The 20,689-nt window shown below is 46.0% G+C and overlaps 1 protein-coding gene across 4 annotated transcripts in view; it reads right to left on the reverse strand.

Annotated features, from left to right (window-relative positions):
* Positions 1-20,689, reverse strand: part of LOC139059348 (synaptic vesicle glycoprotein 2C-like) — a 242,311-nt gene that overhangs the window by 36,666 nt on the left and 184,956 nt on the right. For all 4 annotated transcript variants that reach the window (XM_070537637.1, XM_070537635.1, XM_070537636.1 and 1 more), the window contains 2 exons: positions 2,217-2,555; positions 1,265-1,412 (listed from right to left, as the gene is read on the reverse strand). In XM_070537637.1, coding sequence (XP_070393738.1) covers positions 1,265-1,412; positions 2,217-2,378 — 310 coding nt within the window. In that variant the 5' untranslated portion in view covers positions 2,379-2,555. The remainder of the gene's footprint in view (positions 1-1,264; positions 1,413-2,216; positions 2,556-20,689) is intronic.

A 20,689-nucleotide genomic window follows, 5' to 3' on the forward strand; every position in this document is an offset into this window, starting at 1 on the left:
CCGCGCTGCGGTAGCTCAATTGGTTCACACGTAATGCGAAAACGCTGGTTCGTTCCCCACCTTCGGCAAGTTGTTTTTTCATCCACTTTCATAGGTATCAATTTATCATTTCTTTAATTCAATTAGTAATTACAAGTAATTTCCCCTATGTTTTCCTTCGTGCCTTTGTTTGTTTGCTTCTCATGATATGGTTAATAAAAATCGGGCCCCTGGGTTAACCCCCTTTCTTCTTGTTCTTTCATTTACATGACCGATATTCACCCTGCAGCGTGTGCTTTCTTATTATCTTTCTGACATCAGTAGTTGCTTTGCCACGTGGGAAGAACGAAGGAAACACGATTCAAGCGAAGTCGCAGTAGTGTTTCACCGGCAGTTCTGACGGCAAAAGTTTTTTATTCCTTTTTGGGACTTCTGATAATATTAAGCAAGCTGTCGTAAGCTGAATCATTTATCAGAGGTGCTAAGCACATCTAAACGATCGTGCAGAAAAATTGTGCAGATGTAGTCTTGAAAGGCTGCGACAGTTCATACACTGAGCGCCGTTCTTGTGCGGTCATATATGATGCCAGGTCATGCACGGGTAATTGGGAACAACGTTGCCCACGACGCTGCCCGAGCGAAGTACCAGCAGGGAGAGCCACTTGCGTCACACATCTCTCTCCGACAACAAATCCCCGAAGAGACCGAAATAAAACTACGCCCCCCGAAACCAGAACCAGGTCAAGAAAGAAGTTTCCCCATACGAGCAAACGGGAGATCGAATGATTACTCACGGAAAAATCGCTGCTACTGACAAATCATTAAACAAACATCACGAAACCGCATGGAGACTTCTACAAACAAGCAACTTTTCCTACACCACTACTCATGCACCGAATACACCTAGAAGTATGCTCATCACACTGTAAGACATGCAATGTACCACGTACAGACCTTCATCGCATTACATAGGCATGCCCATCAGCTCCAAATAATATCAGACACAGCATAAATAACAATGCTAAAATAAAAACCGCTGAGCAGTGGAAGGCTATACTGCTCAGTGAATGCCCAGAAGATCAGCTCCGGGTTGTCCGGCTGGCAGAGGACGCCACTACGGTTCAAGGCCTGGCCTGCGTCTGACAGTATACGAGGCTAGCCTACCGGCCCCTCTGTTCCTTTTTCGAATAAAGCAGGGGGCTTTTCAATAAAGATGTTTTATCTCCCTCTCTCTCTCCCTCTGTGATGCCACCAAAGTTGTCACGTAGTCATAGATGACGTTTACCGAGCCATCCTTTACGTGCGTCGTCCATGCAGAGCTCGCGTTCGGCCGACGGGAGCACGTATGCGATGACCATTATCTCGATGGAGTCCGCGGCCAGCGCCAGTCCACAGACCAAGAACACCAGCCATTGGAACAGGCCTTCACCAGCCTGTGAGTGAAGCAGGTGAACAATTTGATTTCTTCGTAATCTTTAGAGATTCTATTAAAATCATTGTGCCACCTATTCCTGTTAACATAAGCTGGACGCTAAAGAGTCTGTTCACATGGGAAGCTTATCAGTTCATAGATGTACTGAACGTAGTACATAATACAACAATTTTTTGAACACCCGAAAATACAGCAAGAACTAATAGTTAAATTCGAACTGGGAGTAAAGAGCACTCAGATTAAACAGTAGCTCACCGGCTATCACGTATACACGCGCTGCGACAATAACAACACACATAAATTACTAAAAAAAGTAACACTTGTATTCCCAGCAAAAAAAAAAAACTATATATATGGAAGCCTGCACATGCCTAAAAGCCACAGTGAAACAATGTTATCAGAAGCACAACTGACTGTAGTCCATCACAGACGGGGCCACTAGCAAGCGAAACCTCGGAGAGGTAATTCTGTACATATACATATATAGCGTGCATCGATGCACGCGCTACCTACAAGTGCTGTGGGGTGCCCCTCACCGGCTGCTGGGCAAACTACTGTCCGTGGAGTGGCTCAGCCCAAGATGTGGTGTGCGCGCTCGGTAAGCCCAACGGTCAGAGCTGGCCTGGCTTCGCTGGGAGGAAGATTCAACTTTGACTGTTTATGATCCCGCCGTCTTTATTTAGGGGTCACAGTCGTGTTCGGGAACCCGCAGTCCCCAAAACTGGCTCAAACGTGGGGCCTTCCTGCGCCTCGGGTACTAACTGGTTCTTCCAGCAGTCGGCGAGAGGTTCCCCACAGTGCTCACCTGCGCAATGGCATCCTCGTGGAACTGCGACAGGAGCGGTACGTCTGTGTCGACGTAGTCGGTCTCCCGGATGGCCGGTGTCGGCCTGGCGTCCTCGGTGTACGATCCGGGGTTCTCGCGGCCGACCAGGGACGCGGACTCGGAGTCCTCGTCCCTCTTCATGGCGGCCGCAACCAGCGCGACGGCTTAACCCCCGCAGGGACGGGACGCCGCTCCGGCCCCCTTCGACAGGGGCCAAGCGGCACGCCCGCGCGCTGTCCCTTCACGAGACCCTCCGAGGAGACCTCTGATCAGCTGATTGTTGAAGAACGGTTTCAAAGCAGGAATCCCTCATCGAACCTGTGGAACAAGCAGAGAAACAAATTTAGTGATCGTCATCACCATCACGATCACTTTTATCCCCGATTGATTTATAGAGCTAGATTTGTTTGGCACTCTGAATTTTTAAGACATCAGCTTTTCTGAGCTCGTTCCTCAATTCCACGCCATCATCGTCAGCGTCGCCATCCGCTGTGTCCGCGTTATAACCTCTTTAACCATTAGTACTATCACTTGAGTCATGTCTGTGTGCATAACACGACCAGCTCGTTAGGTAGCCGACAGTCATTGACTGTCGATAGTAATACGTTAGCACTGAATCAATATAGAGACAACGTATTGACACCGTCGAAACGAGTTATGTAAGATGCGCGTGCTGCAGTTAGACTACTCGCAGACAACTTTCTGTGGCAATGAAGAAAAAGCTACGGAGGCAAAGTGCGCGCATGTGAGAGCGCTTCTGAAAAGAGTCCCATGCTTTCATCCACGTTAGGTTAAGCTGGGGAAGAGAAAACATAAACACCTTATTAGCAACAGTTAAATAAGATAAAACACACGACTGAATGTAAATACTTATTTTGCGGCTTTCCCATCCGCGTCTAGGCAAACGCGAAACCGTCGCACGTGAAGCTGCGTCGATTCAGCGTCTGTTTCGAGCAAACAAAAGCACTCTAAACGCTGGCGGACTACCTGGCGCTATAACACTTGCGCAGAAGCTCAGGCCCCGTAGCTCTCCCTTCATTGACACAGGAAGGTGTCTACGAGTACACTCTTTCTCCCTTCCCTAAGAATACTCAGCGCCATCTAGCGTCGCCACCGCGAAGCCTGCGCATGGACTCCGAAATTCATGGCACACCGACGGGTGCGAACGCTGAGAAACGCGTCATGCGGTCAACCATTCTCCTCTCTCGCGCTTCTTTCTGTACATGCTGCGCCATTTAGTAGCGCTGCCGAGAAGTCCGCGCGCGGTCTCCGCGCGGACTTCTCCCCGAAGTTCACCGCGAGTATCTGTGAAGCACTAAAATGGACCGAAACCATGCTAATTTTTTTTCTGCACCACGATACTCTGCCGAGGTTATACATAGCAACCAGAGACGAGCGAAATGCGCCAATCTCAAAGGTAACGTGCTGTACACAAAAAAAAGATAAGGAAAAAAAAGAGGAAAAAAATTCGCAGAGCTGCTTTAAGCCGGGCGGGTAAGTCCTGACTTCGTACCGCAGATACGAAGTTGTGCTTAGGCGTCTCCTCACCGCCGCTGAGAAAGACCTTGTTCGCGCCGCGCCTTGTGTTTCACGACTCGGTGTTTGCTAACCGCCCGCTAGCGCTGAACCGTTCCCGTGTTAACGGACGCGCACCAGGCGCGCAAGGGTATAGCTAACTGCTTTTGTCAAGTTTTACTCACATGCAGCCTTTTCGTAGCCAACTGAGGCTTCGGCTATGGACGTAGACGACTTCCGCCTCGCTTGCTCGCGTGCATACAAGCGCACTTGCCCACGCGTGTGGACTCGACGACGCGCACGGAGTGTAAAGTCTGCGATTACAGTTCTGTTTACAATGCCCACACGCTTAAGTTACCTGTACACCGCTGGCATAACTACGCAAAAACGACACGGTCGAGAAAATAAAAGAAGAGAGAGAGAGAGAGAGAAAATGGAAAGAGGTAGGTGAATTGAAAGCGATGGCTTCGGTAAGCCCGGGTTGGCTTCGAAGCCTCAACGGTTCTCAACGGCCCGTCAAAAGAAAGTGCGCGGTGGCGTCAAAGCGGTTTGCTTGCGCAAATAAATGCACGCGCGTGGCACGATGGGCCACTCACGCGCCAGTCGTAAAAAGGCGGCGCTGTTATAGCATAACGCTGGACCATGACGATCGGCGCGGCCCCCTTTAGGCAAAAGAGGGAGGTGCCTTTCTTTTTTTTCGTAAGCACATAAAACACAACATCGCCTTTCCCCTCTTCCAGTTTTTTTTATAGCACTCGTACACAGGAGTCATAAAACGTGGTTCCTCCGACCAGCAGCAGCGGACGGGGAAGTGAAAACAAGAGAGCGGAATTGGGACGATAAGAGAACGTACAGAGAGAAATGTAAAAAGGAGAAAAGGGAAAAAAGGAGTAGGGGATAGATAGGGTATGGAAGGATGGAGGTGATAAGAAAACAGAATGCAGTGACGAATCAAAAGGCCACTGCAAAAAAAGAAAAAAAAACTCTTAAACAACCATCCTGTGCACGACTAGGGATAAACAGAGCGTTCTGTCCCTGCCAACGTTTCTATTTGCACTGCTGCTTTTCTTGCTCTCAAATGTGGTTATGTCTGCTGAACAAAAGGGCGCTCTTATTCGTTGTATCAAAGTTCCTATTTACATTATTGCTTTGCACTTTTACATTATATTATTTCTAGAAAGGCGGTGTGCTGGAAGAGCTCGTTTTCTATTCTTTTAACGGTATCCCTTTGTGGGTAACATTCACGCTTCCTTACAAAAGCTGCCTGTTTATTTCAAAGTGCGCAAGAGTATGTAGGACGTTCAAGTGTATATTGCTCGCATAAAGCGAGGCAAGGAGCAGCTGGTACCACATCATTGCGCCATCTTTTTTTTAATATTATATGAATAAAACAGGAACAAATCATATCTGGGGAAGAAATTGGGGAAATGAGAAGGGTTATGAAATTAAGGAGAATGGGAACGCTAAATAGGGGCGAGATGAGTGACAGTGACAGGAAATAGGAGAGACAAAGTTAGTTGAAGGGAAGATGAAGGAAGAAAGGGAAGTCAGAACATATGAGACGTAAAGGAAACAAATAATAAGTGAAGGAAAGGAAAGGTTAGAAAGATTGCGTGCAGAAAAGGCAGTGACGACAACGGGCCGCTGTTCTGTTGGCCGCTCACCAGGGCTGTGCATTTCCCGCACACTTCCGTCGAAGCTTGCGGCAATCGCAGAGACTGGTTGCTAGCAGGAAATATTAGGGGTCCTGCTAGATGCTTCCCAAAGAGCAATATTTGTAGTCTTAATCGAGCTTCTAGACCTTCCTCGTTACAACAAAAGCTTTTTTCGCTTGCTGCGTCGACGAAATTTCCTGTTTGGGATTGTGAAGATGCTACGAAAACGAGAGTTATACGCGGTGGTGTTCTCCTGCACAAATATGTATGAGTATCCGCCTAAGGCTGTAATAATAAAGGAGAAAAAGAAAAAGAAAAAGAAGAAATCTGGCAGAGTTCGATGTTGTCCACGTACGAATACTGAGTGTCCCTATTAACTCTCTCACAAGACAGGCAGGGATATTTACATAGAGAAATAGAGAAATAAATAGATTGAAAGCAAGAGTTTGAACTATTAAATAGGAATTTTAAAAAAAGAAACCCGAATTCATTCACAACGATCTGGAAGCAACGAAGAAAAAAGAAACATTTTGCGAAAGCTGCCTGAACTTTATTATCGAGAATACAAGCCCTTGTGAACACTGACAAAATTGTTAGACGCCAATTTCTTTGCACGAATAAACATGCTTGCTGCTTTTCTAATAATGCTCGCGCCAGAGTGAATATCTCTTTTCGTTTGATGGAAAATATCGGACTGAACCAAATGTGCCACAAACATTCATATTTGCCATTAACTAGAACAAAAAATGGGAATTTTTTACTTGGACATGAACGACGTTTATCTTTTAAGCAAGCACGATTTGAACTGAATTTTTTTCTACTTCGTGACGACTTAATGTATGCAGCAAATAACGCCAATGTGTCTGTCTTCGCTAGTGCTGTGTGTGGTGGTACACTTAAAATACATAGAAAATAGGTAGGAAAATATTCCGCTGCATCCAAGAAGGTGATAATTTACTCTCTCGCTTCTTGTTATTACGCGACATTTAGCCCACAAGTGCAGTTTAATAATTGAGTGAAACTTACCGCAACAATGTATTTGAGCTCCTGCCTGAATACCATTTATAAAAATATTTCTGGGCTACTGAGTTACCTACAACAGCATTTTAATATCAAGAGCATCTTCAAACTATATAACTCTAAATTGTGAGCATCATTTGAGTTACATGAAATTTCGTTGCAGTTTGATTAGTTGCCTTGCAACATATTGTAGTATATCAAAGAGGTGCGAGCAGGCAAGGGATACTTATTGGGATACTTATTTCTAGAATAAGCACTCCATGGTATCATTCTGTGTCTTTGAAACCTTTCTGGAGTCCATAGATATAACTATGGCCCCCGATAAATCTGAAATTATCAAAATTTTATAGCATACAAAATACGGTCAGTGTGCACCACAACCGGTCGTATTACCGTAAGGTTGTTACCCTTTCGAGTTTGAAATAGAAAATTGGTTTTGCTTCTCTCCGCAAGAAGATTCTTGTTGGCAATTTTTGTTTTCTTTCTCTGCTTTATAGCGTCACCATCATTCCGTGTGAGCGACGGCCTTCCCCCTCTCTCCCTGCTTGAGCCACAAGTAATTTTCCTCGATGAAAAAAATTGAATAACAATTTTCCGGGTCACTGCAGTAAGGTCTCATTACTTGTGCGTCAGTACCGGTTATAGAAGCAATTCGAACCACGCGCAGCAACCCAGCATTTCTTTTTTCTTTACATGTACACAAAAGCTTTATTGCCTAAGCCTAAACTGCTCACAGAAGGCATGCAACGCGCTTTCATGTGCCACTTATTCCTTGCAATCTTATTCGTTTTATCTTTCGTTGCCCACTGACATGCATATAACTAAGGAGATCCCATCCTCATAAAAACGAGCTCAGCGATCCCTTTATGCACGAACACAAGTTGTAGTTGGCGTATACTCCGAATGCAAATAACTCTCAACGCACGTGGCATTGACAACGTCGCTGTTATTCAAGAAGGCTACCTCTCGTAGCCATACGAGACACCGCCTAGCACACTTTATCTTGTTTCACTTTTACTTGCCTTCCCTTCATTCCTTTTTTTTCTGGCCGTGACGCAGGCAATTGCTGTGTCTCAGCGGCACTGGACGTCACTAGAGATCCGGGCACGGTCGCCTAAATAGACGAACTACGCAAGCCGGAGTTGCGTAAGCTGTCTGCTGCACGGTCGCGAAGAATCGATTGACCCGCGCTGCTTCTGCTCCGAGGGAAGCCGTTTTATTGAATCTCGCCTCGGCCCCGCGCTACGCAATTGTCGCGCTTAACGTGGGATTTCCCGTTTCTCCTACGCAAGGTTTGAGTACGGGCTAGTTGGTATTCCATGGTATAAATCGTCACTTACAGCGCATGCATAGACGGAGGACAAAAAAGGACGACGTAGACAAGCGCTGACGGCAGACGGCACGCAGACGCAGACGCAGACGGCACGCGAAGTTTCGTATACATACTACCAGAACACTCGTCAAAATTGTAGCTAAAATTGACAAAGTTATACATACAGATGAAAAACAAAAGAAAGGAAAGGTGGATATGCCTCGAAGAGCCGTAAAATGAAGTCATATAAGGGTGAGTGAGAGTAGACGCACAGGCCAGAACGTGTAGACAGACGAATAGAGGAAAAGAGCAACGATTCCTCGATTGCCTTGGGATGTGTAATCGCACCCACCGTGGTTGCTTCGTGGCTTCGGTGTGGCGCTGCTAAGCACAAGGTCGCAGGAACACCCGTGGTACTTAGATTTAGGTGCACGTCAAAGAACCCCAAGTGGTCAAAATCAATCGGGAGTCTCCCACTACGGCGTGCCTCATAATCATATCGTGGTGTTGGTACGTAAAAACTTCTAATTGAATTGATGTGCAATAGCGAGCAAAATTATACGAACCAGTGTTTCGGCGACAAAACCAATTTCGTTCACTGCTTACGCAGGTATCACGACATTTCGGACTGCCGTCCAAACTCGGCATTGCGAAATGGAAAGTGCGCAATGCGAAGTTTCAGTTTTTGTGCTTGAGTTACGAATAAATTAAGTTTTTCTGACGAGTATTTTTTTTTCGATGGATAGCCAAAATATAACAATTACACATGAGCGGAATGACGCAAATACAAGCGTGAACAGAAGTGTAACAGGTCCAAGCAAAAATCGATACGTCAATCGGAAACTCAGTATGGTTACGCAACTGAGAAGGAAGAAAAAGAACTGGAATTCGAAGATCAAAGTGATGAACCACGTATATAGCTGCGACTGATCCACGACTGCGACCAATGATGAAACTTCTCAAACAGAAGACGAGAAAACGTGACTTAAGATGTGGTGCAATATTCTACGTTTTCTTTACTACCATGCTATGACCTCTATATCCCTGGAGCTAGCAGTACAGAAACAGAAAGTGACGTAGCACAAGTCTTGATCATAATGGCTCTGCATACGGTTGTGAGTTACCTGCGGAGTGCGTGGGGCCGGAGGAATTTCTTTTTCGCCTGTTTTAATGCTGAATGCGGCAATAGTGACATCGTAAAGCACATTTGTATTTTGCTTATGTCACGGAGGGAAAAGTTTAGCACTGCCTGTGTAATCTCAACACAGTGGTCTGCCAAGAACGACACCTTAAAAATCGATTAAGAGACTTAGATGGGCTAGTTGGTTGCTGCCTCGACGGAACATGGTTATAACGGTGTGATTTAAGGACAGGACACAGAAAGAATGCACACGGGACAGTCGCCGACTTCAATTGAGCTTTACTGCGGAAAAATTACACGGATATCAGTTGCTGCGCAGAAACAATACAAACAATATTACCACAGTTCATTTTGTCAGCACAAAAGCACATCATCCTGTCTCACTTCCCTACTTAAAGTCCTGATCTGCGCAAGATTAAAGACGCATTTCGGACCACGCTATAACACATTCTACGCTCTTCACATCCGTGGACTTCGATACTTCTTGTGCAAATATATCTCTTGTTTTCTCGCTAAATTAAGTGACGCGCCGAATGCAACCTTCTTTTTTTTGATACAAAATGCATCAAACAATTCCCCTGTCTTTTCTAACCTTGAAACTTCCGAGCACACAGGTCGGTGACTGTCCTGTGTGCATTCTTTCTGTGTCCTGTCCTCAAATCGTGCCGTTATAACTATGCTCCATCAAACCTTTAAAAGCATGTCATCTGCATCTTTTATGTCGAAAAGGTCCTCGCAATATTTCTCCTTTGGCACTGGAATTGCGCTGCAGGGAATACTGAAGCAGAAATTATTGGCTGTTTTCTATGAAAACGGGTTTATAACCCGGTAATATACGAGATTATAAACACGGCTGCTATTTAGTAGTGCCGTAATGGAGAGGACTCCCGATGATGTGTGACTACCCGAAATTATTTAACGTGCACAGAAAGCACGGTTTATGGGGCTGCCCCCATCGGACGATACAATGCATTCACTCTTTTCTATTAACAGTGCAGATCGTTTACTAAATGTTTTTGGACGATACATTTTTTTTTCGACTGCTGCAGGGTGGCACGAGACACCTGATTTCATGACAAGTTTCTTCTTATGCGCTGTGCACAAAGGTGAATATACAGAAAACCTTAGTTATAACAAATTCATTGGGACAGGAAATGGTGTTTTTTTTTTTATAGGCAGTAGTTCAATAAGCGCAGATCCATTAAAAGAGCCAAAGTAGCGTGAGCCGTACGGCGACGGCGTGGTAGCTCGCAAATGTATATTGAAATAAAAGTCGCGCTCAGTAGAGAGCCGACACGCCAGTGGCGAAATTCTTCTGACGTCCATGAACAGCTATCTTGTGCGTTGGCTATCATGACGTAACAGCAGTTAGACCCGAGGAGCACTGCTTGTAGGCACGAAAGAAACCGCAAAACCTTATTGTTGATTCTGCACCGAGTGGCCTCCTGCAGATTTCCCGCTTAGCACGAAGTGCGAATAGACCGGTCGCCGCAGCGCTCCGAAGAATATTTTCTAAAACGCGTGCCCTACCGCGCGGACCACGAGAAACTTCGAATCACACGATAGTTCGAATAAAGCGATATTGCTATAACGCGGGCTGAGTGTATGTTAATAAATTAAGAAAAATAACGCCTCTTGTGTAACACACTGCAGGGGCCCTCGAGGAAATAAAACTAAAACACACTCTCCGTTCGGGTCTCTATGTTCAGTCGCTTCGTGCGTTCTTGCACTTAATGGCTAACTCGCTCGCATCGCGCAAATATACGGTCATCTCTCCAGTCCGCGCTGGAATATAAAGGCGCAGCAGTATCGCGAGCGGGTCGAGCTCTCCAACAGAGCCGCAATTGCTCGCACGAGCCGTGGAGCGCTCCCTAATTTCCCCACGAGGAATGGGAATGCACGTCATGCGCGCGCAGAATGCAGACGGTCATCCGCGTATAACATTAGTTTCGTTCGAACGAGGCGGCGGCGGGCGCGGGAAGGGGACGACCGTCTTTTTCGCTGCAGCTCCCTCGGCCGAACGGTGATACGGCCCGGCAGGAGAGCCCATCGGGCGCGCGATCGACGTCGTTTCTCGCTGGGCTCCCGTCTCTAATGGTTTCTGGCCAGAGTCGGGCGCGCCGCCGTTTACGTCGACGATAACGTCCAGCCCGAAGCAATCCAGCTAAGCCAGCGGCGGCAAAGCGTTGCGTAAGCTGAATGCGCCAGGACAGGACGACTCGGGCTGGAGGGGGGCGCGCTCGTCGCCGTATCGTGTATCGTGAAAGATCATGGCGTAAAAGACACCCAGAGATGATCTCAGAAAAAGAAAAAAGCTAGGCTGTTACATTTTAGAAGCAAAGTAAGCGAACCGAGAAAAACCGTGCGCATAATGACTATGCGCACGTAACCTCGGGATAAATCGAGCGTATCGAGCTAAACGTTAACATTGATTTCAATGGGCACTGCTGGTGAGCTTGCGTTCCGTTACAGCCTCGTGGAAGAGCTTGCCGTAAAGCGCTTTTGCGATAAAAATGTCTTGTCACTTCTTGTCCCCTCGGTTTTGCCATTGTTTCAGCTGAGAAACTGAACCATTGCAGCGGCAGTCCATGGGCCAAGTACGCGCTGTAACACGTGGGCCTGCGCGTCTCAGGCAACTAAGACACCTCTATCCTTCTTGCTAGACACTGCGTATCATTTCATTTCTTATTATTCCCTGCCGAAGTGGCATGTTAGGCGTGCCTATAGCTCTTCAGGATGCAACAAAGGTGTCCCTATGTATGTATATATACAAGGTGTCCCACTGCAGCTAAATTTAGCAAGAGTTTAAAAGTATGTAAATGCCACGTAGCTGGACAGAACAAAGGCAATGTTGCTTGCCGTCGCTTAGAGACACTCAACTCAAATTATCTTTGTTCATTCCATCTAACTAGATAATTAGACTTAATCAATTAACCAACTTCTCAGATATCATAATTAGATTAAAAGTGTCACTGAGAAAATTGTAGAGCGACACGAAAAATTCCGAAACAGCTTTCTGTTGCTCAATACGTGCTATATATATAAGCGTTCTTTCGAGCGTGAAAAAGGCCCACAAACACAGGCAAAATTGCCACGCGACTGGCCGCTCGAGGCACTTTGCGTGTATTCGCGGGCTTCTTTCAATCTCGGAAAAACACGTTATGTGGCTCGTATTGAGGAACAAAAGGCTGTATCGCGAGTTTTTCGCGTCGCTCTACAATTTTCTCAGTGACACTTTTAATCAAATTATGACATTTGAGAAGCTGGTTAATTAGTTAAGACGAATAGACGAATAGTCTAGTATCTCCAAGCGACGGCAGACAATATTACCTTTGTTCTGTCCAGATACATGGCATTCGCATATTTTTAAACTCTGGTTGAAATATATATATACATATATATATATATATATATATATATATATATATATATATATATATATATATATATATATATATATATATATATATATATATATATATATATATATATATATATGGACACCTTTATTGCGTGCTTCTACTTCGTCCTCATCAATTTGTGAGAGCTGCACAACAATACATCACGAATTAAAACGTTACTTCAGGGCGCACGGACATCCAATTTTACAAGATTGAAGAAAGAATATAAACTAAACATAATGACAAAGGCGATTCGCTGCAAACGAAGAAATAAAGGCAAGAAAAGAAGAGAAAGAAAATTAAGAAATGGTCAATCGTATTTCGCGTACACGTCCATACTTATAAAATATTAGTTTACTGTACTCAAAACTGTTCTTTCAAGGCGACTAACTGGCCATGGTCAAAATATTGTCCCAAGGCACAATGGACAATTTCCTAAACCCCAAAGATTAAAGTACATATGTTGCCTCTCCTTTCCAGAGGAGCGCTCAATACACGGCAACCCTCCCTGAGCGGCAACTTTCTGCAGCTGCTGGCAGGCGGTGAGACAAGTTTATGCTATAGCGCCGTCGTGGCAGCAGCCTGCATACCCACAAACAAACGCAACCTTACATTTATTTTTTCTTTAAATCTAGGCAATGCACTGTGCCAAGTTTTACACTGAACGACGCAGACTGAAAAACCCGATCTTTCTGCGAAATTTGGCCAACAACAGTACAGCGTTATAAGCGCAAAATCTTTTTTCAAACATTTCAAGCGATATATACACGTCTGTGTATTACTTGGAACTTACGCGTTAAAGACAACCAGAATGCTAGTTCGCTTCCCGAGGTCTACGGGCCTGAGAGAGCGACTGGGATAATGATGTCCGTTGCGTCAGAATTTTGTTCGCAGACATATCCTTCGCCATTCGTCTTTACACCTTCCTATATATAGCGAAGTTTGCCTTGACTGTTCCTCCCACCATGCGATTTTGGGCCGCTGTCTGGTTATGTGTGGCGCGGGTTATATTCCCGAACAGACAACTTAGGTGAGCGGCCATGTGACACCGGGTATGATCCCGGACAAACCACGTGGGAGACACTTATTATGTGAACATTACTTGGCCAATCCCCCAGAACGGCGGCAGGCTTTTGCGCACAAGTTAGAGAATGAAGACAAGGGACTCAAGGAACACAAGCGCACAATGGGTTAGTGTCACGTGATAGGTGTCCGAATCGAGTATACGTACGAGAGGCAAGAAGTGTAGTTGGCAACAGTGAAGTGAAAAAAGTCGGCAAACAGAAGCCGCTGAGAGAGGGAGAGAGGGAGAGCAAGGACAGGAAAGGCAGGGAGGTCAACCAGAAGAGTATCCGGTTAGCTACCCTACACTGGGGGTGGGGGAAAGGGGAATAGAAAGAAGAAGAAAGGGAGGAAGCCGCTGAGTGGGGAGCAAGAAGTGAACGGAACAAAAGCGGGACGAAGGCATGCACTGAGGGAGGGGCGTTGAGCTAGATAAAAGTGAAAATGAAAGAGAGGTACAGTCATTTCAACAAACATCAAAGATAGCTTCGCTTATCACCGATGCCGATTTTTTTTTTGAAATTCTCTTTTCGTTGTCCCCCTCCCCCCTCCTTATAGGGTAGCAATCTGGCCTTTACTATTACTATTTTTTTGTCAACCTCCTGTTTTTTTCATACGTTTGCATCTCTCTAAGTAAAGGTTTACGTTCTTTCAAGGACAACCAGTTTTTTTTTATGAGAGAAGCTTCTTTTATTTTCTGAGATGCCATCCACGTCAAAGTAAGGTGGTATCAAACTAGACGTCCCCTGTTTACCGACAGCAATCTGAGAGAAGCGCGTGTCATTCATGCGGCTAAGACGCCATCTATACCCAGAAATGAGCAGCATATCGTATATACGAGCCCACAGAGCCTTATTGCATACTCTACAAGGTTACACTTGCAGCCGCGAATCGGTCATTTTGGAAAGTCAGAGATGCGAAAGCGCATAGCCTTTTACGCACCTACGCGGCTAAAGAAAAAATGAAAAAAAAAATCAAACTAAAGTACCACTATAGCATCTTCTCCGAACTGCGAGATACTGCACAGTACTGTACGTGGCGCGTTTAATAACCGGCAACGTCGCTTCGGGGCGTGTTACCGCTAAACGCATAGAAAGAGCAAAAAAAGAAGGCGGCACCAAGTGTCAAAACTTGTTTCTCCTCGGCAGCCCGATCGCTTCCCGTTCGTTATTACTCGCGGTACATATCACACGCCGGCTGTTCCGCGAAAGGCGCTACTATCGATTGGGCGCGTCCCTGTCAGAGGAAGCGGTGCGCACTGTATGACCGGCCTTGACGACGCGCCCCACACGGGAATAGACGAATCGAGGGAGAGGGCGATGTAGAAAGTCGTGCAGGAGTAACAAAGAACGACAGGTGGCTTCGCTGAAATGTGGGAGGCCAATTAGAGCCCGTACCTTGAATTTTGCGCAATGTTAGCGGAAGCTACATGGACCTGCCGCGAGATCGCACCCGCCAACACGGAGACGTTCACAGGGGAAGTCAGCCCGAATATGCGCAGCTGCTCTGCGGGGGAGCGACTTACCACTTGAGCGGTCGTCACAAACTGCACACATTTCGAAATGGAGAAGCGTTGTTGATGCAGTCAGTTTAACCAGCGAAGTACAGTGGAAGGCACAGAGAATTGAAATCGGCCGGCGATGAATATATAGCGATGAATTGGGCTATGTTGATGTTCTCGTTCATCTTGTGACGGGTTGAGTGAGACTGCGTGATGATTTCATAACTTTATGATCTCGGTTTCTGACCTCGGTTTGAGTCATGGCGTCAGATCGCCAGTCGTTATTCAGAAGGACACCTCAATCTGCCCATAGTTCTTCCATAGAGGAGGCCGGACAGATACCAGAAGTACCAGCCGGCGCAGACCAACTCCTTGACGTTAGAAACATGTGAATACCTCGCCAAGAGCTAGCCTGACCACCTCTCGTCCCTGCGAAGACCGGAATGTCTTCGCGCCAATCGTAAATTTTTTAATGTGTGGGGGCTGCTGCGACCAACGAAGGAAGACACCATCGTCGGACATGCATCACCACCATCAGCTGTTTTTAAATGATGTCTCCTACCATGGTTGTTAGTATCTCGACGAATGTTACCACGTTGGTTTGTTGGTGTCAGGTACACGGACAGAAGGAGAAACAAATAGCGCCATGTGTGTCATTTGTGTGTTCGTTTGTACGTCTTCCTACTAACACCACTTGAGTACCTCACGTTGTTAGTAGCAATCTGCGTATTACAAAACAAACGACAATTTGGCGAGATGGAAGAAACCGATCAAAAGTCACCCTGCAAGATTACGAACCTCATGCCTATTCTCACTGGCCAAAGTAAAGCAAAAGCCCATATTCGTGTTTGAGCTAAAGCGTGAAGGCGAAGATAGGGAATATCATAGAATGAGTACTCCTTTCTACCACTGAGGGCAAAGAATGAACTGAGGCCTGTTTGCTAGTGCGATGGCTACCCTGAATGGTGGGGGGTTGGGGACGGGGGCGACACTACTAATGTTACTTTGGGAACAACAAAAGAAGAGGCAAAAAGAAAGTTTTAAATCATGTTGCAAACGCGATCCAGTTTTGATGACCACATCCGAATTCAATAGAAAGGCATTCTGTGCGTTATTCGGAACGTACATAATCTACACACATCACATCTATATGGAACGAAATGCACTTTAGCCATGCCCGACTATATCAGATTGGTCCTACCATTTGTATTGTTTCCACGTCACCGAGCTCTGTAAACAAGGCGGTGATAAGGAAACAATACGTCAATACGTCATATTCTGTTCCATTGCACGTGGTACAGTGCACAAAGTTCGCTATTCTGGCGCTCAATCACTCGAAAGACCGGCCTGTGTGAAAGCCTATCATGGGAACGCCCTTCTCATATATATATATATATATATATATATATATATATATATATATATATATATATATATATATATATATATATATATGCCAGTTCAGGGTAGCAAACCGGAAACTCATCTGGCTAACCTCCTTGACTTTCCTCTCTATCTCTATGTAATCTACACCCACAGTCGTATTATAATGCTACCTAACGGATCAGGATGGGTAACATGTCTAACATCACCTACAGATGAACAACGCTACTGCACAATTGCTGAATTATATCAAATAAGCTTTGTAAAGCCTTTTGGGTCGGGTCGCATTGACGAGGACGAAACGAGAAATAAACCATTCACTAATACAGCATGTGAATGTATGCCGCATCTCTAGCAAGCTGGTATTAGGGCCGATTTACGCTCGAGCCACCCATCGCCGCAAGCCGCACCGCACGCTTGCGCTCGCGCGAAATATTGCACGTATCCAGCACTTGTGAACAAATTACCATTTACACTGTGTGCACAGTGTATACCTTACAAATTGTAAACCGAAATTTGTGCACAAGTGCTTGATACGTGCAATCTTTCGCGCGACCGCACGCGTGCGGTGCGGCTTGCGGTGATGGGCGGCTCGAGCGTAAATCGGCCCTTAACCCTGTCGCATGCGGCGCCGAACTTGCCGTTGCGGGATGGCTCAGTATAGAAAGGAAGCATGGGCGGGAAGTTGTTTGCAGGTAGCAGTTTGCAGTTGCAGGTAAAGTTTACAGCTGCACAACCTTTTAATTATTCCTTCAAGGAAGGGCGTGCTCGACGAAGCGACTGGCAGAGGAGGGGGCCTGATCCATGCCGCGAGTACTCGAGCTGTTTTCTTACTATGCGGTTCTGGACACCTCGACTTCGTTAACAATGCGCGGGCGTCCAAGTAGCAGCTGGAAAACAACGCAACCCATAAGCACTGTAGGAACCATGCATTCGCGCGTTCTGTATAGTGCGGCTAAGTGAATGTTCACCCTCAGTTTCACGAAACGCGCAGCGCAGACACAAAGGAGCTCTCGACTCACGCGTGTAAATTGGGACAGACCCGGCGCAAAACTTCACCGTGTCGGAACCGAAGGAGAACGGGAGGGGAATGAAGGGTGGGCAACAGTAAGAGGGGGGGGGGGGTGGCGCAGTGAATATGGGTCGCTAATGAAGCGAGTGCAGACAGACGGGGCCACTTGCGCTCAAGGACTCTTGTGCGCGCCACGTGGAGGATGTGCCGGCTTGTCGAGACACGCTGCAGTGATCAGAGTTCGCGATTTCGCCTCGTGTTTATTTGTTCATTTTTTCTGGCTAACAACGCCACTTATCGATTACTCTTTCATCTTCTTGGAAGCGGCGAGCTGGTGCCGTCCTCTTCGCGGAGGACGCTGTTGCTAGTTGCTCGTGATTATTATCGTGAAAACTATAAGTAGAGCATGGCATACTGCCGGCGATCATCGTGCATAACAATATGGTATAATAGGCCCACTGATGCATTGAAGTGGTCCACAAAGGCGCAAGTGGCGTCCGTAGCGTGAAAGAATAAGAAAGTAGGATAAAAGAAAGAGCATGCGGTGATGCCAATGCGATGGACGGCAGTGTTCTTGCTTTGAATAGCGATGGCTCACTAGATATAGTTCCATAGGCGATTGCACTTTCTATGTCATACCAACTCTATGTCTACGCAAGACACAGAGGCCGTGCGCATTTGAATTCTACTTTTGCACCTATCGCTTTGGCTTTGTGTAAGTGCATGTGCGCGAGTAAAAGGTATTTGATGTGCAGCGATATTTATCGGTGTCCTTGCCTTTCCTCCATGTCCTCTTTGGATGATCGACTCTTAAATATGTAGCACAATATATTAACAACGTGCATCAGTTCAGTACCTCTTTGATGTTTGGCTCCCTCACATCCTTCCTTCATGCCTTTGCTGATGACTCCATCAAATAACTATTGAAATATCTCAAACAAACCCTTCACTAACAACCAATTAGTGAATGCTATGTCACATCGCAAGCAGTATGACATTCATTCATTCACCGCGTCTTTTCTCTCTCTCTCCATCTCTCTATTTCTCTTTTTCCTACCCCCTGCGCGAGGTAACCAACCAGACACTTTTCTGGTTAACATCTCTGCATTCTTTCTTCTTTCTCTCTCCTTTTCTCTTTGCTGATTGGTGAACGTTATCACCATACGATCTGCTCCATAGAAATTGGCCTTTACGGAGGTCGTCAAGGAGCACTGGCACAGCTCACATATGGCCACAGTGTAAATCCTAGGTGAAGACCTCGTTAGTAACGTTGTCACGGGGTCGTTAACGACACTGGAGTGAAGCATTCCTTCGTAGAGCGGGAAACACAGCCCAAGTGAAGCTGAAAATGCCAGCTCTGCTATACGCAGGCCTAGCTACTTCAGGTGAGGCGTTTGAAGTGACGTGTAGAGAACAAGGAAATAAACAAAGGAACAAAACAAAAAGCATTCCGTCACGCATTGTCATGTAGCCTATGGAATCTTCAAACTGGTACAGCGCCACATAGAAAGGAAGAAACAAGCCTCTTTCTTTATCTGACCGGCTCGGCTTGTTCCTTCCTTTTTATGTTGCGTCGTACCAGTTTGAGAATGTAATACCAACTCGCTCAATCCTCAACCCTATGGAATATTGTTGCGGTGGCGTTGCGAAGAAGGTCTGAAAGCCGCGAAGGTACATTTTACCTTCTCGCGCTCTGCCTCCACTCCCTGGTGTCGCGACAACAAGCGTACTCACAGGGGCGTCTTGCGACTCCACTCTTGCACCTATTTCGACATGAGCTAGCCAGGAGGCGGAGCCCCTTAAGGCTTTAGACGACAATATTTATTGGTGGAGATTATGCTTACTACGAGGGGCCATAGCTTCATTAGTGAAAAAGATAGATGTAGTCTGTACAATTCGCTAAAATCGTCCTTTCCCTCGCACTCTCACGCGAAAAAAAAATTTAAAACTATGTCGAGTGTCATCGTGTCATGGAGTTGACAATGTTTCATTAGGTTACAATATTTACTGAGAAAATGGACGTGCGATTGGGGGAAAAAAGGAATAAAACCATGCGTCTTTGTATAGAGTCGCTACAAATCTAAAATATGGCGGGAACCCTCAATAGAAACGGTGGTAATTTGCAACCATTAAGCGCTCGATGTGTCTGCCACGTTACATGACGTGCGTAAGTGGCTGTTTTGTCGCATTTAACTAAATTGTGAACAAGGCTGTCGTATGGGGAGCTGAAAACGTTCACATAACAAAATATTTTGTTGGGTGTTTCGTCCCCGTATTTTGTTATAAAATAGAGAGTACGTTGAAAGTAGTTTCTTGTTTACCGCAAAACTAATGACAGCAACACGCTACACCTTAGTGACGTCACTCTACCGCTTGTATTATGTATGCTGCATAGAACACGGTTCATCCTATATGCGTGCTTTAAAGTGGAGTGGAAAATCAGTGCTGCTACAGACAAAAAAAAAAAAGAGAGGACGAGAGCAGTATTGCAAAACGATCTCGCCCCTTTTGTGTTCGTCGAGTGGGCGGGACTTGACAAAAAAAAGTAGGACGAAATACACGTTAAGAATCGAAAGTGAAGAGCGAAGGAGGCCCTCGTGCGCAAGCAAGCGACAGCGACTCATTGATTATTTACCAGGCAGGCGCATGCATTATTCGCGTCCGGCTTTCAATACCAACTCTTATCAACAGCGATGCTGCTCTCGCATTTATTTCAGCGCACTTTTATACTTTGCATCAAGCGCGACCCGGAAGTTTCTTTCTTTCTTTCTTTCTTTCTTTCTTTCTTTCTTTCTTTCTTTCTTTCTTTCTTTCTTTCTTTCTTTCTTTCTTTCTTTCTTTCTTTCTTTCTTTCTTTCTTTCTTTCTTTCTTTCTTTCTTTCTTTCTTTCTTTCTTTCTTTTTCATTCTTTCTTTTCCTTTCTTTCTTTCGTTCTTTCTTTTTGTGGAAGAGGTGGGAGGCGTTGTCTTCCCCCTTTCGCATATTTTTAGCCGTAGAGCGAGCTGCTTCGAAATCAGCAGCGCTTCCCTATTGCATAGCACGAGACTGCGGGCCCTTTAACGCAGGTTCCCGCCCGCGGTCCCCGTAGTTCGGCTGTTCCTAAACACCAGCACGGGGCTGTTTATCATGATTGATGAGAGCTTCACGCGGTTAAAGGAGGAAGAACGAGGGGAAGACGGGCGGAGCATAGCGTAAGTGATTCGTGCGTAGCCTACTGGCCGCACAGCAGGGCCTACCTCTGAGGCGCTTCTATTAAAGGACCAATTTGCTCATAAGTTATTCTGCACGCTTGCTGGTTTCGAAAATTTCGGGCGAGATGGCCTTTCCCACCTTGCGAAATTTGCTCTTACGAAGTAAGAGAAGACGCAGACACACACCTGCGCAGTGATTTGGAGTTAGGTACATTATCAACTCCTACCCCTGTCCAACATGTTTTTCTTAAAGAAGGAA

This window comes from Dermacentor albipictus, chromosome 4 (genome assembly GCF_038994185.2).
Source record: "Dermacentor albipictus isolate Rhodes 1998 colony chromosome 4, USDA_Dalb.pri_finalv2, whole genome shotgun sequence".
Taxonomy (NCBI): domain Eukaryota; kingdom Metazoa; phylum Arthropoda; class Arachnida; order Ixodida; family Ixodidae; genus Dermacentor; species Dermacentor albipictus.